This window comes from Vigna angularis, chromosome 1, assembly GCF_016808095.1.
Source record: "Vigna angularis cultivar LongXiaoDou No.4 chromosome 1, ASM1680809v1, whole genome shotgun sequence".
Taxonomy (NCBI): Eukaryota; Viridiplantae; Streptophyta; class Magnoliopsida; order Fabales; family Fabaceae; genus Vigna; species Vigna angularis.
The window spans coordinates 12048494-12063503 of NC_068970.1; the positions used below are offsets into that span (position 1 = coordinate 12048494).

The 15010-nt window shown below is 32.3% G+C and overlaps 2 protein-coding genes across 2 annotated transcripts; both read right to left on the reverse strand.

The window, feature by feature from the left end:
- Positions 1–757: 757 nt before the first annotated feature.
- On the reverse strand, positions 758–9480 carry LOC108344832 (probable cyclic nucleotide-gated ion channel 5). The gene is made up of 8 exons (XM_017583345.2): positions 9324–9480; positions 7660–7744; positions 6488–7070; positions 5795–6007; positions 5365–5672; positions 3460–3571; positions 2039–2275; positions 758–1690 (listed from the first exon to the last, which is right to left on the reverse strand). The coding sequence occupies exons 2-8, from the start codon at positions 7719–7721 to the stop codon at positions 995–997; spliced, it is 2211 nt and encodes a 736-aa protein (XP_017438834.1). The 5' UTR covers positions 7722–7744; positions 9324–9480; the 3' UTR covers positions 758–994.
- A 4036-nt stretch (positions 9481–13516) lies between these two features.
- LOC108341172 (early nodulin-55-2) lies at positions 13517–14492 on the reverse strand. The gene is made up of 2 exons (XM_017578832.2): positions 14224–14492; positions 13517–14130 (listed from the first exon to the last, which is right to left on the reverse strand). Exons 1-2 carry the CDS (start codon positions 14399–14401, stop codon positions 13748–13750), a joined length of 561 nt encoding a protein of 186 aa, XP_017434321.1. The 5' UTR covers positions 14402–14492; the 3' UTR covers positions 13517–13747.
- Between the last annotated feature and the right edge of the window lie 518 nt (positions 14493–15010).

Below are 15010 nucleotides of genomic sequence, written 5' to 3' on the forward strand. Positions count from 1 at the left end.
AATTAAAATATTCCCCACCCTTCTTTTTTGTCAAAAATAAATTTGTTCTAAATATTGGTATATGTAATAAGTACTCTATTTGATTGTTGCCTATTAGAGATTATTACCTATCTCATTGACCCTTCATTATACAACTTAAGACCAAGTTGTGCCAATAAGAGATAACTTTTCAGGTTGGGTTGAACTTAATTTAAGTTGTTTTATCCAACTTAAATTTATTTGAACTGGGTTGAATTGAATTTATTTATTTTTAAATTTATTTGAACTGGGTTTAATTGAATTTATTTATTTTATTTAATAACTCTTGAGTAAACTTGAAAGAATTTAAAAAAAAAACTTTAGAATAAATACTTTTAATGTTTCTTAATAACTATAAGAATTGTTTTATGGAATTCCGCATTCTCTTCTTACCTCTTCCAATTACACTAATCTTATAATGACAAAAGCCTTGTACTTTCTAATAAATGCAATGTGAAATATATTTAAAACACTAATCTTATAAAGACAAAATCCTTGTACTTTCTAATAAATGCAATGTGAAATATATCTAAAAGTTTTTGTATTACATGTTACATATACATAATGAAAAAATATACTTCGGAATAAAGATGTAGACAAATAGTATCTAAAATGTATAATCCATAATAATTTTTATTATTTTAAATTGATGATTCTCATAAAAGTTTTAATCACAAAATAACGTTTGAAGAATAATTTATAATAACTTGGACAACATAAACTTTAAGACAGAGGTTGATTGAGCAAAACCAAACCAATAACTTCAACAATAAAGTTGAGAACAATATATATCAGTTTACATGCCAGGTGGCAGGCCTAATATGACAGTTGGCTTTAATGTAATATTATAATTTACATGGTAACAGAGGAAGGTCATTACAAGGATAATTGTATAATACACTGTTTTCAACCTTCTTTCACAAATTCAATCACAGTCAAAACAAGCATTTTAAGAGAGTAGTCATACATGAAAATTTTAGTCAGCGTCATCTGCAGAGAAATCAGGCTCTGGGGGTTTCTGTAGTTTCACCAACTCCCTGGCAGTCTTAGCAAGTCGATTACGATGAACGCCACGAAGAGTGTGCGCAGCAAACTTAGAGGCTAACAGGGCAGCACCAAAGCTGTAGGAATTACCACCACCAGTTTCGTGACTTCCCTCTGATTCATCAGCATCTTCTTCCTTTTGACGAAGCTTCATGAGTTTCTTTTTAGAATACCGACGCCATGCTGCTTGAATAAAGCATGCAGCCCAAGTCCTCCACTGCTGGGAGTAAAATCGGAAAGTGTGTTGAACCTGTCTGCTGTGAAGGCGTCTAAATTGACTGGCAACAAATTTTAACTCATCGGCTGTTAAGGCAAAAGCCTCAACCTCCATTAATGCTTTAACTGTTCTAGTGGAAGATGGGAGATTAGAACCAGATTTGGGATCCAGGGCCCAGGTTAATAGCTCCTCCCCACAGAAGTCCGCTTCCTTTAGAAAACTGCGGTTGAAAAATCCACTCCTCCCACCATCTGTGGTAACACTCTCAAGGCGACCACGTATGATGAAAAGCATCTCATCAACTGGATCTCCTTCCCGAACGATGTAAGTATGCTCTGTAAATAAACATGGTTTCAGTCTCTCACAGATGGCATCAAGCAATCTCTCATCCATACTCTCAAATAGTGGAACCTACAAATCCATGAAAACCAATCAATGAATTCACAAACTCAGATGCTCAAAAATAGCTTGATAAGTTCATCTAGGAGAGATCAGGGCCAAAATATCTGAGAGGAACTGCATCATTTAATATAACCTGGTGTGAGACAGTGGATTAAAGAAAGTTATGCTCATGCAAACAACCAAACACATAACCTGGTGTGATGGTTCAGCTGTAATATAACCATTAACCACAAATATTGAACAGATTACTACAAGTTGGTGCTTAGTTTGTCAGAGAAAAGAGGGTCCTATTTAGTCACATGTTTCAGATAAAGGGCATTCTTGGTGTTTGTTTATTTTCATGTTTTGAAAGCATACCCTCCTCACTAAGGCCAAACAGAGATGACGCTTAATATCTCTTCGAAGATCCTTTGGTAGACTCTGAACTAAATTTTCTTCATCTACACCACGCGTTGCCAGCCACTTATATTGATCATACCGTCTCACACGCTCTCTAAGCTCTTGTGGGAGTAAACGATGATGCATCCACTGTTCTGAATCACGCCTTTTAACTCTCATTTCTTCGAGCCTAATTGTGAGAGACTGAAGATATGTCTGTAATCATGGGAAAGACACAAACCTCAGTATCAATTACAAACAATCTTCTCTGTCATACTTTTATGGACAAATTTAAAGCCATTTATTTGCAAGGCTATTCAGTGATAACAAGAAACAATTTAGAACAAACTTATAATAGCAAATGGCTCACGCACATTATCTGTCCATGAGAATGTCCACTTGATTTAGTTTCTTATTGCATAACCATTTTTTTTTTCTTAGTTCTTAGATCTCTCTTGACATTAAAAGGATAGTTCTCAACTCCGAAGAAAATACTTTGTTTGTCAAGTAAGGAGCATATTAGGCTAGGTAATGCTAATAATTTAAATTTGCATGGAAAAGTCAAATTAGTTCTCACACTTTCATTTGATACTCATTATTTGTAATATCATATGTGTGTGAGAGCTTGCTTCAGTTTACAACATCTTGATGGGTGCCACAAGAGCCAACATGAAATGAAAAAGTTGGTAGAAAATAATTGTTATCTGACGAAAAAAAGCACTGGTGCCTTTGTTATTATCATAAAAAATTGCTTAGAAGTTTAAAAAAACCAACTTCAGTTTTTTTATTGATTATTCACACCATGTTACCCCAAACTAAAAAAAAAAGCAGAAGTACATGAATAAATACATGTCAGACAAATGTCATCAATGCATCATGTCAAACACACTGGCTTCGTGTGTTCAGACCAAAATAATGAATCATGCTTTGTAGGTTTCCCGACATGAATATGACGTAGTTCATGAGTTAAGACAGAAAATTTACCAATAATGCATTTATCTTCAACAACACATGTTAGACAGAGAAAAAGTCAAGTGGCAAGTCAATACTTTCTCTAAGTCAAATAAATGAAGATCATATACCATGTCCAGTGCTCTTACAAAAGAGTAACTAAATTACTAGCAGGGTCTCGCTGCTACATTCTGACACTACTTAATAGCTTTTAATCCCGCCCACACCACACATATAATTGTAAAATTTAATCACTTGGATATCAAAATATTGTTGATAAGCATGGAAATTAGCATTGGGTCATTATTCAACCATTCAAGTATACAGTATATTTGACCCAATCAAATACAAGCCCATGGAAACTCTTGCAAGTTCTGAACAAGCTGAATGATAAGACTTCCGGCAATTTTACTTTCATGATATGTTAAGCTCATTGATTTGAAGTATACCTGCATGTTGCCAATCAGAAGTGCAAAGAGGATGAGACCAGAAATAGCTAGTGCTATTGAAAAGATAACCTCCCCAGGATAGGTGCTAGTTTGAAGCCCCTGGCCAAGTGTACTGCAGTGAAGTCAATGAAAAGTTGGTTTTGGCAAATCAAATGAAGGGACAGAAAGGGAGGAGGGTAGGGGACGGAGAAGACATGGGAACAAATAATTTCTTCAACAAAAACTTCAAATTGTAAAGTATATCCAAAATTTCTCAGTATTTGATAGCAACTAATCAGATGAGTGTTAATATATTCACAAAAACAAATCTTTCCCTTTCTGAACTGATATAGAATCACTACCAGTATCAAAAAGAAAGGTTACGGATTGTATCAGTCATTGTCATTTTCCGTAATATTGGAAAATAGAAGATAAAAGGTAAAGCAACAGTTTCTTTGAATGACATGGAAACCTCCCACCCTTTTTGCACTCGACTTCTACCCGAACAATGCTCATATCCTCTTTTCTTTTCTGTATTAACGGACTCCTGGAACTCCCCAAGTCCCTTGAACTATAGGCAGATTGGCATAAGCCTCTTGTCTTCTGACAATCTTCAGCCTCAGCAACTATATTTCCCTTAATACCCTTCCAACTTCTTTCTATTTACACCTTTGTGAGAGGAGGGTGGCTAAAACTATTCATGCAAACAAGTATTTCCGTAAAACACTTCAGTCCAAGAATGTTCGAACATGGAATTAATAACCTTATATGTCCTAGAAGCTTATTAAAACGATAAATTTCTTGAATCTAGATCAATGGTAAATTTAAAACAAGCTAAAAAGGTCAAATTTTCAGAACAAATCGAAAAAGAGGACAAAACTGTAGGACATATCACTTTCTAGATTCAAAGTAAGAAACCAGTGACCTAGCTGTCAAACTACCTAAAATGATAAAAATTAATAGATATTCTTCAAATGGTATGGTAATGCCTTTAACTGTACTTAATGACAAGGCTAGTAACCTACTTTGAGAAATTAATTTTAGGGTTTTCCTTACAGAACAAAATCAACATAGTCTGAGAGATTGTTGAACCCTGATTATAAGAAAAAAAGGTCAACAGTAGCAATGAACAAAGATAATATTTCATAATGAACAAGCAATTACTAGAACATACAATTCATCCAATGCCTTAGCACATATTTAAATTTTCTTTGCATTAAACTTTTCAAACACTCAAACTGCATTTCGATGATAAGAAATAAGGATGAAGGAATTAGAGATGAAAGACGTGGAGAAAAAATAGAAGTGGGGGGGGGGGGGAGAGGAAAAGGGATTGCATCCCACCACAAGAATTTGCCACCTCATGGGGCCAGGGGGTTGTTCTTTTCTGTTTCAAATATTAAAAGATAAATAAATTTTGATAACAAAAAATTATTTAGTCAAAAATAGTGGATATAGAAAGTACAATTTTTTTGGTTAATTTTTCTTATTTGTATAATTTTTCACAATTTTTTTCTTTTCTAGTTATCCAAAACAAGCAGAAAGAAATTTCTATACTTCTTTCCCTTTTATTTCTTTCTTGCCTGATTCCTTCTTTATTCAAACATCAGAAACACAAGGAATATTCAAGTGGTACAACCCAAATAGAGTTTAATTTATCCAATACCCATTCTATTATTGATACAACTATAACCAACAGTTTTTCCTTCTAATTTGTTTAAACTAAGAACTTTTTCGAAGACAAAGTAGACATAATTTATCAGTGTATATCAGTGTATAAGGAGGATCGCTTGCTATTGTTATATCTGTGTATTCAGGTCAGCCTTCAAATAAATTATACTTTTCTCAGTCTTTCAAGTCTCCATTAGCCCGTTATGGAATACCCGACACAGATGTCCAAACACCAAAGAAAACAAAATTAATTACCTCAAATTCTGGAGCCCCCACCATAAACAGTAACAGTATTTAGAGATGAATTTCTTAGATGAAATTATTCCAGAAGTCAAGACTTGCGCGAAAATTCCATAATCAAAAGGTGCAGGATCACCTTCTGCAGAGCATGCTGAATTTAGAATGTCTTGACTTCTATTATTCCAAGCACTATAACCTTTCATGAGCTGGTTCCCACAATAAAGGAAATTTTTATCGCACAAATTGCCAGTGTCACTGCAAGCTTTCTGCCAGCATGAGTCATTGCGTTCAATAGCTAACAAGTACCAAAATGCACCAACTATCTGCAAATGCTCATTGGTGGAAAAAGACCCACAATAGCATGACTAGTGAGATTCTAGCTCAAATAGAACGAGACAGGAACTTTAGTGAATTAAGCATCATGAAAAAATAAAGCCAAGCTTACATGACTGGCAAGCATGTACAGCAGCAAATAACATGCAGCACCTGCCCATGCAGTTTCAGCAAAGACACCGGCTGTTCTCTTAAGCTCTGAAGTCAATGGTACCATTCGGAGAAATCTAGGAACATACTGAAACAAGATAATGAATAGCAAGGCCTGCTTTGTTGCTAGCACATCTGAACCTTTTGACCTTAGAAGAAATCTCCAAACCACAATCTGAAATCAAGAACAGACCAGAGAAAACAAAAGTAGGTGTTGAGTTTTGTTATACTACTTAAAATTGGAGACAATAAAGACAGGCATTAGAGTTATCTACGAAGTGTTTTGAATATATAAATCAATGTCTAGTAAGTTGCAAATTTCAGTGGACATCAAAAGTAGAAATAATTATCTATAATCATAAGCCAAAACAGATCAAATAAATATAAAGGAGAATCCCTATTTTTAGTAGTTTCAAACCAGGAAAACAAAAATACAAGATTGGGGAGCTTTGACATATTAATAATACCAACTCTAGATCCAAACACAAATAAAAAAGGAACGGATGCCAACCAAGATATTATTTTATACTTAATAGCAATTCAAAGTGAATGCTAACAAGCTACAAACACTTTCAATCCAAGAGGGACTTAGGTCAGAATATTCAAGCAGTTAAACAGAAAAGTCGACTCAAGATAAAAGCAGTTTTTTTCTGACCTGTGGTATAGGCAACACTGATAGGAAATCAATGATGAAATACCGCTGCAAGTATCGTTTGGCTATCTGTGCCGAATCTATCACAAGCTCACCCCGCCCAAAGACACGAGAAGATGGAGCAATATAAGCAGTACGAAATTGGAGTGCCATGTGCATAAGATAGAAAGCATCAATCACTGTCCTTAATGTTGTAACTATTGTTGCCAATTTTCGGTCTATGCCAAGACAGTGAAATGAATTATTAATGACTGGGAGATAAAAAAACAGTGGATCTATAGACACAGCCAAAATGCACGAGGTAACAAAGAGTTTATTCCATAAAAGCAGGAATTTGTCTTGAGGGTCAAATATCTTCTTTTCAGACACTTTAAGATCTTCTGGGAACACTGCCCTAGATACTCCCAATCCAAGCGATCGCCCAATTGATTTCAACCCTTCAGATCCCCTTCTCATACCCCTTTTAAAAGACCTTGAAGTCGTGCTGCTTCCATGACCACCATGGCCTAATTTATCAATACTAAATCCAGATTTTATAACTCCAGCATCAGAAGATGAAGATAGTGTAGAATCCAGGGCCTCCAACCTAGAGATTAACAAATGCACAGAAACAGATCACTTTTGTCTGAAACCATAACTAAGTAATTGCATGTCCATAACCAGGAATGTCAAGACCAATTCCAGACCAGAGAAACAAAGGGAAGAAATTAAGAAATAAGAGAATGCTTTGTCATATATCATGAAAGGTGAAGGTCACAATGAGTTGATACCATGATAAACATTAATTCTATTTAAGAAAGCTAAGATCCATGTAAATCATTTTAAAATTTAAAGTGCAAAGCATTGTAAGTGAGAAACTAGTTTCTCTGTGGTTCAACTGGACAGCCATCTAGGAAAATTTCACAACAGCAAATTTTCTACTTCTAAAACCATTACAGTTTACAACTGATTGAATGAGTGATATAGCATATGGTTCAGTGTTTATATGTCCTTCCCCACTCTATTGATGCCAAAAGTTTGGATCATATTAACATAATTTATTCTATAGTTGGAATTTAGAAATTGCTATAACTTACATGAGCTAAGAACATGCAAATAAATACCGTTAACATCACTATGTTCTCCTTCGTATATCTACATTAACTCTACAATGAAAATATATTGGATGGTGATACCTCAAAAAGTTTTCCCGCTGGCCACCCATGTATTCTGACTTGCGACCACAGTCAAACATCATTCAATAGTTATCACATGCATAACCTGCAGACAAACAAAACAAGATTCAAAACAATGAATCATAAAATTAATATTGGGATCTTCATGTTTAGAGGCCAAATGTGTTGGGTCTATCGAGAAGAAGGTCCACCGAAAATACACAAACACAATATAGGGATCATTATACTCGTCTGAGCCGATCACAAAGACAAATCATCGACTCTAATACCAGAGTTGGATATATCGAGGAGGAGAATACCGGGGAGACACAAACACCAATGACATATGAGCCCAACCATATAAGGGATTGACACCACCCTTTACCCAAAACCTTGAGGTAATGAGTTAATGGGTCTTTCACTTTTATATAATGCTCTACTTTCTCATTTCTATCTAATGTGGGACTTAGTCTTATACACTTGGATTTCCAACAAAATGTTCATTACAAGGCTCAGGCTAGAGGTTTCTGATTAAAATCTGGAAAATGTATAGTTTCAAAAAATACAATTGGAAAGATTCAAAACTTGTGCGCATGTTTACTTTCTTTGGGAAATAAACCATAAATGTAGATCTACTTTCTAGCAAAGATCGATTGCACCAACCAAATGTACCTAAGGTTGCCATTTGCTTGTTGTGTATTGTCTTTCTTCTAGCATGATACTTGCGAAAATTTTCATCCTCTAAACCAAAATGCTGTTTACTCTCTACTTTTTATATGGCATCTCAACATGGTAAAATCAAAGGCTCATACTCTTAAGCAGGCATTAAAGTTCCCTGAAGTATCATTCTTTAGATGTTCCACCATTCAGAAATAATCATTTCCAACTCTCCACCTCTTTGCCCCACCTCTAATATCAAGATTCACAAGCAGATCAATGTCGCAACTATTTCAAGAGATTTAAATAAAGATAGTTCATCCTTCAACATTATAATACCAGTTATCGGTTGGTAATCAGCCACTAAGCTAAGCCAATCACACAAATTGTAGCGGTGCATAATTAAAATTAACGAGATATGAATTCATAGGAGAGTTAATATATATCTTCAGTCGTTCAAGTTCAACGGATGCAGGAGTTATTAACTTTTGTTGTTAAACAATGGAGGCAATAGTTAGCCTTCCACGCCTCTATCTATGCTTCGACATATCTTTCTGCACCTCACTGCAAAGTCATCTTCAAAACCCCCGCATAATACAATAAATCAAGAGAAAAATTCGGTTATGAATCGAGAATGGACGGCAACCGACGACAAAAATTTTGCCGCCGGTGATGAATTCGCGTCAACGCTCATAATTCGAAGTTGAAGTAAAAATCATCAAAAAGAATAACAGAAAAAACTAGCAAAAATAAAAATCTCTTTCCCGAGTCCTTATCTTATCAACAAGAAACAAGATTCCTAAATTTTCTCCGCCTAACCAAAATTCGCGGTAGGGTTAACTGTGGACGAAGTTCAAGTTCTACCAAGAGAAAGTACAGCATCAACCTCCACAACTCTCTCCGACCAATATTCAAATCAAAATTCCATCGACAAGCCGCAACTCGAAGCTAATTTACAGATTAGAAATTGGAAAGATGGTTCCATTAATACAGAGCAGGAATAGTAGAAAAATAAAAAGGTAACTGACCTGATGTGAGACAAATGGCGATGTTGAAAGAAAGAAGAAGATGGAGTCAGAGGAAGATTGCACTTATGGCAGAATCTCTTCTCTGAGACTGAGTCGCTGTCATCACAGAAAAAAGGAAAGAGGAAGGAACGCAGCCAGAAACAAAAAGAAAAATTGTCAAATTATATTGAAAATGAAAACACTGTAATAACCGGTAATTCAGCCGATAACGTGTGAAAACAAAATTTAACAAAAAAATATATTAAAATTATGCAAATTAATGTTGCATTATTCGTTTGTCAAATTGTATTTTTCTCATTTAAAGAAATATTAAAATTTCTTATAGTCAACTGTATTCATCGTACAATCTAAGATTTACTATAACTAGATTAATTAACAACACTTGGTAATAATTCTTTTTCATCTTTGAGTAATTACAAATACTTATTAAGTGGCCAGAAATATTATTTTATTAATATCATAACTCTTATTTAGTGGATCACTAATTTTTGCAAAATAACTCGCACATGAACTATTATCATTTATATCTCAGTTTCTAACAATACAAAACTGAGTGATTGATATTGCTAAGATTTATTGTCAACAATAGTATTAATCTCTGATCTCATTGATTGATTAATAACAATAATTGTGTGACATTCACCTAAAACATTTCTTCCTATTTTTTAAACCTTTCTAATTTTTCAAATTTCTAAATTGCATTCCTGGGTATTTTTTTTTTCAAAATTAAATATTTCTTTGGATAGTTGAAATTTTTGCACTGCTAAAAGTAAAACAAACCAAGTTTATAAGTGAAAATTTCTGTATAGCTTTTTTTTTTTATATTTATTACATATTTATAACTTCACAGTTAGTAATATTTCCTTAACTCGACATTTTATTATAAATGAAGTTTTATTAAGAATTATGAAAAAAAAAATCAGTGAATAAAAATATTATTTTTAACAAATTTTCATTTAATAATTGAAAACATTTCTCAAAACATGTTAGAAACCATGTAACAATCTTACACCACTAAAGTGGAATTTATTTAATGCAATCCTCTTGTAAGAATTTTATGAGATTTTTATTTAATACTTTTCATTTATATCTCAACTTTTTAGAACTTAAAAAAGTATTTAATTACTGTATTACTTTAATTACATAACAAAATGATTTCACATAAATAAAAATGATAATATAAAATAAACTAATTGAGTATTACAGTTAAATTTTAAACTTTTGAAAAATAACAATATACAAACTTATGTTAAAAAAAATTAACATTCTAATTCAATGTCCGTTTGTGTGTTAAAGATGTATCCTCTTTTATAGATTTGATATAGTAAATACAAAATGAGAATGATTTGGTATTAAAAGTTGAGATGTTTTCATCATCATTGTTACATTTAAAACTGGTATTATATATAAATGTATTTTTTGTATAATAGCAATCATTGATATAATATTATCACTATATAAAATTTCATAAAAAATATATATATTAAATTTAAATGAACAAATTTAATTGTTTCTCTTTAAAGTTCCTTAATTAACATTCATAATTAACATTTTGTTCCTTGTATTAAAACGTCACGTGCTAACATTACTTTTTAGAGACCTAATTTGTCCAACAATCGAGAAAAAGTCAAATGGCAAATTTGTAATACTTTTCTTCTTGTTCAGTGGCAAACACGTTGGTGTTATTATAAGAATAGAAAATAATATTGCTACCTTAAATTTATACAAGAACATTTATAGTACTTTAGATAATTTTCATATTCATTCTTAATTACAGATATTGTTTAAGAAACTTGTAATGTAAATATTCGAGTGAGTCCAAGTTTTAATTAAAAAGCATATAAAGACAAAGTATTAATTGTACTTAAAACATAATAATAACTACATGTGTTAAAAAAACAATGAAAATGATGAGTGATAATACAAGAAAACACACACATATATATATATATATATATATATATATATATATATATATATATATATATATATATATATATATATATATATATATATATATGTGTGTGTGTGTGCGCGCGCGCGCGCATATGTTAATTGGTGATATCTAATTACGAGGACGAGTGTTGTCGGGGTTGGCCATTCCAGAAGCAACCTTAGCAACATCAACAGCTGATGCTTCAGGCTTCTTGTTGGAGTACAAAACCAAGTAACCTAACACAGAGATTGCTGCAAAACCTCCAATCGCCATTTTCATGGGACACCGAGGCATTTTCTTACGTTGGTGAAGTACCTCTGTCGAATGTTGCTGAGGTGCAGAAGAAGAAGAACCCTCTTTCACTGTTTCAGCTTTTACCATTTTTGTTTTCTCTTTCTCCTTGTTTTTAGTCTGTGACTTTTATTATATATCTTTCTCCTTGACTCTTACTCTTTGCTAATCTATTTACCTGATTTGTGTGTAATTTATGGATTATGGTTGAAGAGAGAGAAGAATGTGGGAGTGGTAAGAAGGAATTGAAGGCGGAAAACAATGTGTTGTCTGCAGGTGGCGGCTTTTTATCAAACACGTACTGTGCTTGACCTTCAAGATTACTTTCAAAGTGTGTTAATTGACAAGGTCAAAGAACAACCTCTGTCTGACCTTTATTTTCTACCCAGCTTTCAAGTATATAATTGGGTCATGGTTCAATGAATTAGACAAAAAAAAAATTATCTTTCAAAAATATTATTTATTAATTTTTAGTCATGATTATAAATTAAAAATCCACTTCTCTCTCTTCATCTCATGTTTCGTTTTTTTTTTCTTTCAAAACTTTTCCTTAAAATCATCATAAATGACTTAAACTTAATACACAAATTCCCTCAAATCCTCGTAAATAGTAAATTATTTCTATCAAACGAAGCAAAGGGGAACCGTGTCTCCCTTTCCAGACAATTATATATATATATATATATATATATATATATATATATATATATATATATATATATATATATATATATATATATATATATATATATGTTTAAGAAATTAATTTGGAAGACAAATAATATGCAGAAGAAAAAAATCCATAATGTTGTATCCAGATTTCATGGATAATCGAGTGTTAGGCCGGAGGATCATGGTATGTTTAATAAATTTTTTTAATAATTTATGTATCATTATTTTATTGATACATAAATAAAAATTGTTAAAAGAACTTTTTCATTTTTTACACTTTTCAATTTGATTGAAATACGTGAAAGGGTGTTAGGATATCTACTTTTAAGAGGTGATTATTATTTATAAATTAATAGTATTTGTTATAGTTTTAAAATTTTGAGAAATAAGAATATTATCCAAAAATGAAGATTGAGAACCTCCCTAAAACAAGACACTAAAATGAAGAGTTGTTTAGTTTACACTTTACACTTTATATCCCATTTCAGTTAGTTGAGAAAAGTGCTATGGATGTAATAAATCCAAAAATCTCTGGTCATTCACATGTGATTAATAGCCAGGGATTTATTTCTTAGTATGTAAGAGTGGATCTCACACTATCTACTACATCTTCGGAATCATTTATACGCACTTGTTCTTAGTTATATATGTCTAATTTACTAACATTAAATTGGTTTTACAAGTGTCTCTAATTTCTTGAACCTTATTAGGAAATCAGACTCCTGATTTTTTATATAAATCAAAAATATTATTTATAAGACACTAGTATACAAAACATTTATTACATAACTACTTTATACATTTTACTATGATTAAGTTACCAATACTGATGTCACAAAAGTATAACACTTTTTTACCGATCAAAAGTTATAATTGTCAATCCTAATAACTAATGTAAAAATATCATTACAAGAATTTTCTTAATTATTTACAAATTATTATTAACGGCGATTAGTTTATTGGTAAACTTGAATTTATCCACGATTTTTTTTATAGAATTCACAATTTAATTTATTGATGGATTCTTCCATAATTCACTGCATTTACTTTTTTTATATCAGTTCTTATTTAACTATTAGTTTATCATTGTTAAATTCTTATTTTGCATAGAGAGAAACTTGTTTGGTTAGTAAAGTAACTTTGCAAAGATGATATCATAATAAAAATCAATATCTTTAATTCAATGACTAAGTATCCACCTCTCTTTACACTAAGTCTTTTGAAGTCGGAATTTTCCTTTACGATACTTTGAAGGATTTCAAAGTCGTTTTTTCTAAATGCAAAGTGAGCAGAGTAAAAAGTGAAAATTATTTTGATTAATGCAAAATAGTAAGATACACAACAAAAATGACTTGGAAGAGCCACTGCATGCACGTGCATTTAAAAATACAAATGACTTATTCAATCTCAAAATCACCAAACAACCTTTTTCCCACCAAAGGAAAATCTTTCACACTTGAAAAAACAAGAATAAAAATGCTAGCCACGAAAACATTATGATGCAAAGACAGAATATAGTCTGAAATTAAAGCAGTAACATGATGAACCCCAACAACCACATCATAATGAATCCACCACTCGAACTACCATTAACACCGTGATTATTTGGAAGTGGTGAAGGCGATGGCAATGGTGAAGGTGAAGGTGAAGGTGAAGGTGATGGTGATGGTGTTGGAGAAGTAGGATTGTTTTTGGTTTTGGCAGTGACGACAACCACTGTGAGTTTTAAGCCCATGCGGCAGTGACTCTGATTTCCACTTATGAAATGTCTGAATCCAGATTTCGTAAGCAAGACCTTGGTGTTACCATCTTTGAACACGACATGTTCTTTCCCCACCGTATTGCACCTTTCGTGGTCTGTCTTGTTCACTTCATGCACTGACTCAGTTCTCTCATCGTATTTAAATACTACATATATACATACACAAAAAACTTCAACAATCGTAAAATCATGCTTCTTAGAAAACTTTGAAAAAGAATGGAGAGAGTTATGAAGTATACCGAGAGTATCGCCGATTTTGAAATGGTGAGAGTTGGCCCAGTGGATGAGTGAATCTGGTGAGGAGAGAGGAGTCTTCCAGGAATTTGCAGTGCCTCCAACCACATACTGTTTGGCTTCACAGCAGCAAATTATCAAGCACATTGAGAGCATCACCAAAAATGGAGATGATGAAGCCATAGTCTGAGAGATGTGCGAAGCTCTCTGCTAGTAGTAGCAGTGGCTTTTCTGTTCCTCATTAGTAATAAATAAAGCGGGTTTCACTGAATCACGGCATACCAAAGCTGGAAACACCTTTTCATAACTTTTAGGATGTAACCACGTAAATTTCATTAAAAGCTATATAAAATCACTAATTAATTATTAATGTAAATTATTTTATACCATCCTTTTATAATAATAATTAACAAGAGACGGCAAAGGGTTACTTAAAAAAATGTTTTTTTTTTCTATTTTACTAAAGATACTAAAGAAAAGGAAAGAGCATTGATGGTGGTCGGTGAATCAAGTTTACTAAAAGAATAATCCCTAACAAAGTTATTGGTGAATATTTCTTCCCAATAATATGTTATCTAAAAAATATTATAAATATTGTTGGAAAATTTTTCATTTTTTTTAATGATATTATAATTTTATTATAGATATTTTTTGTTAATTTGTAGGTAACATTTTATCCTAAATAGTTATTTTAGTTTTAAAAATATTTAAATTTTAAAAAATGATTGAATTTAGTAAAAAACACAGATACTTTTAAAAGACAAAATTGAAAAAAAAAGGTTTAGTAAAATA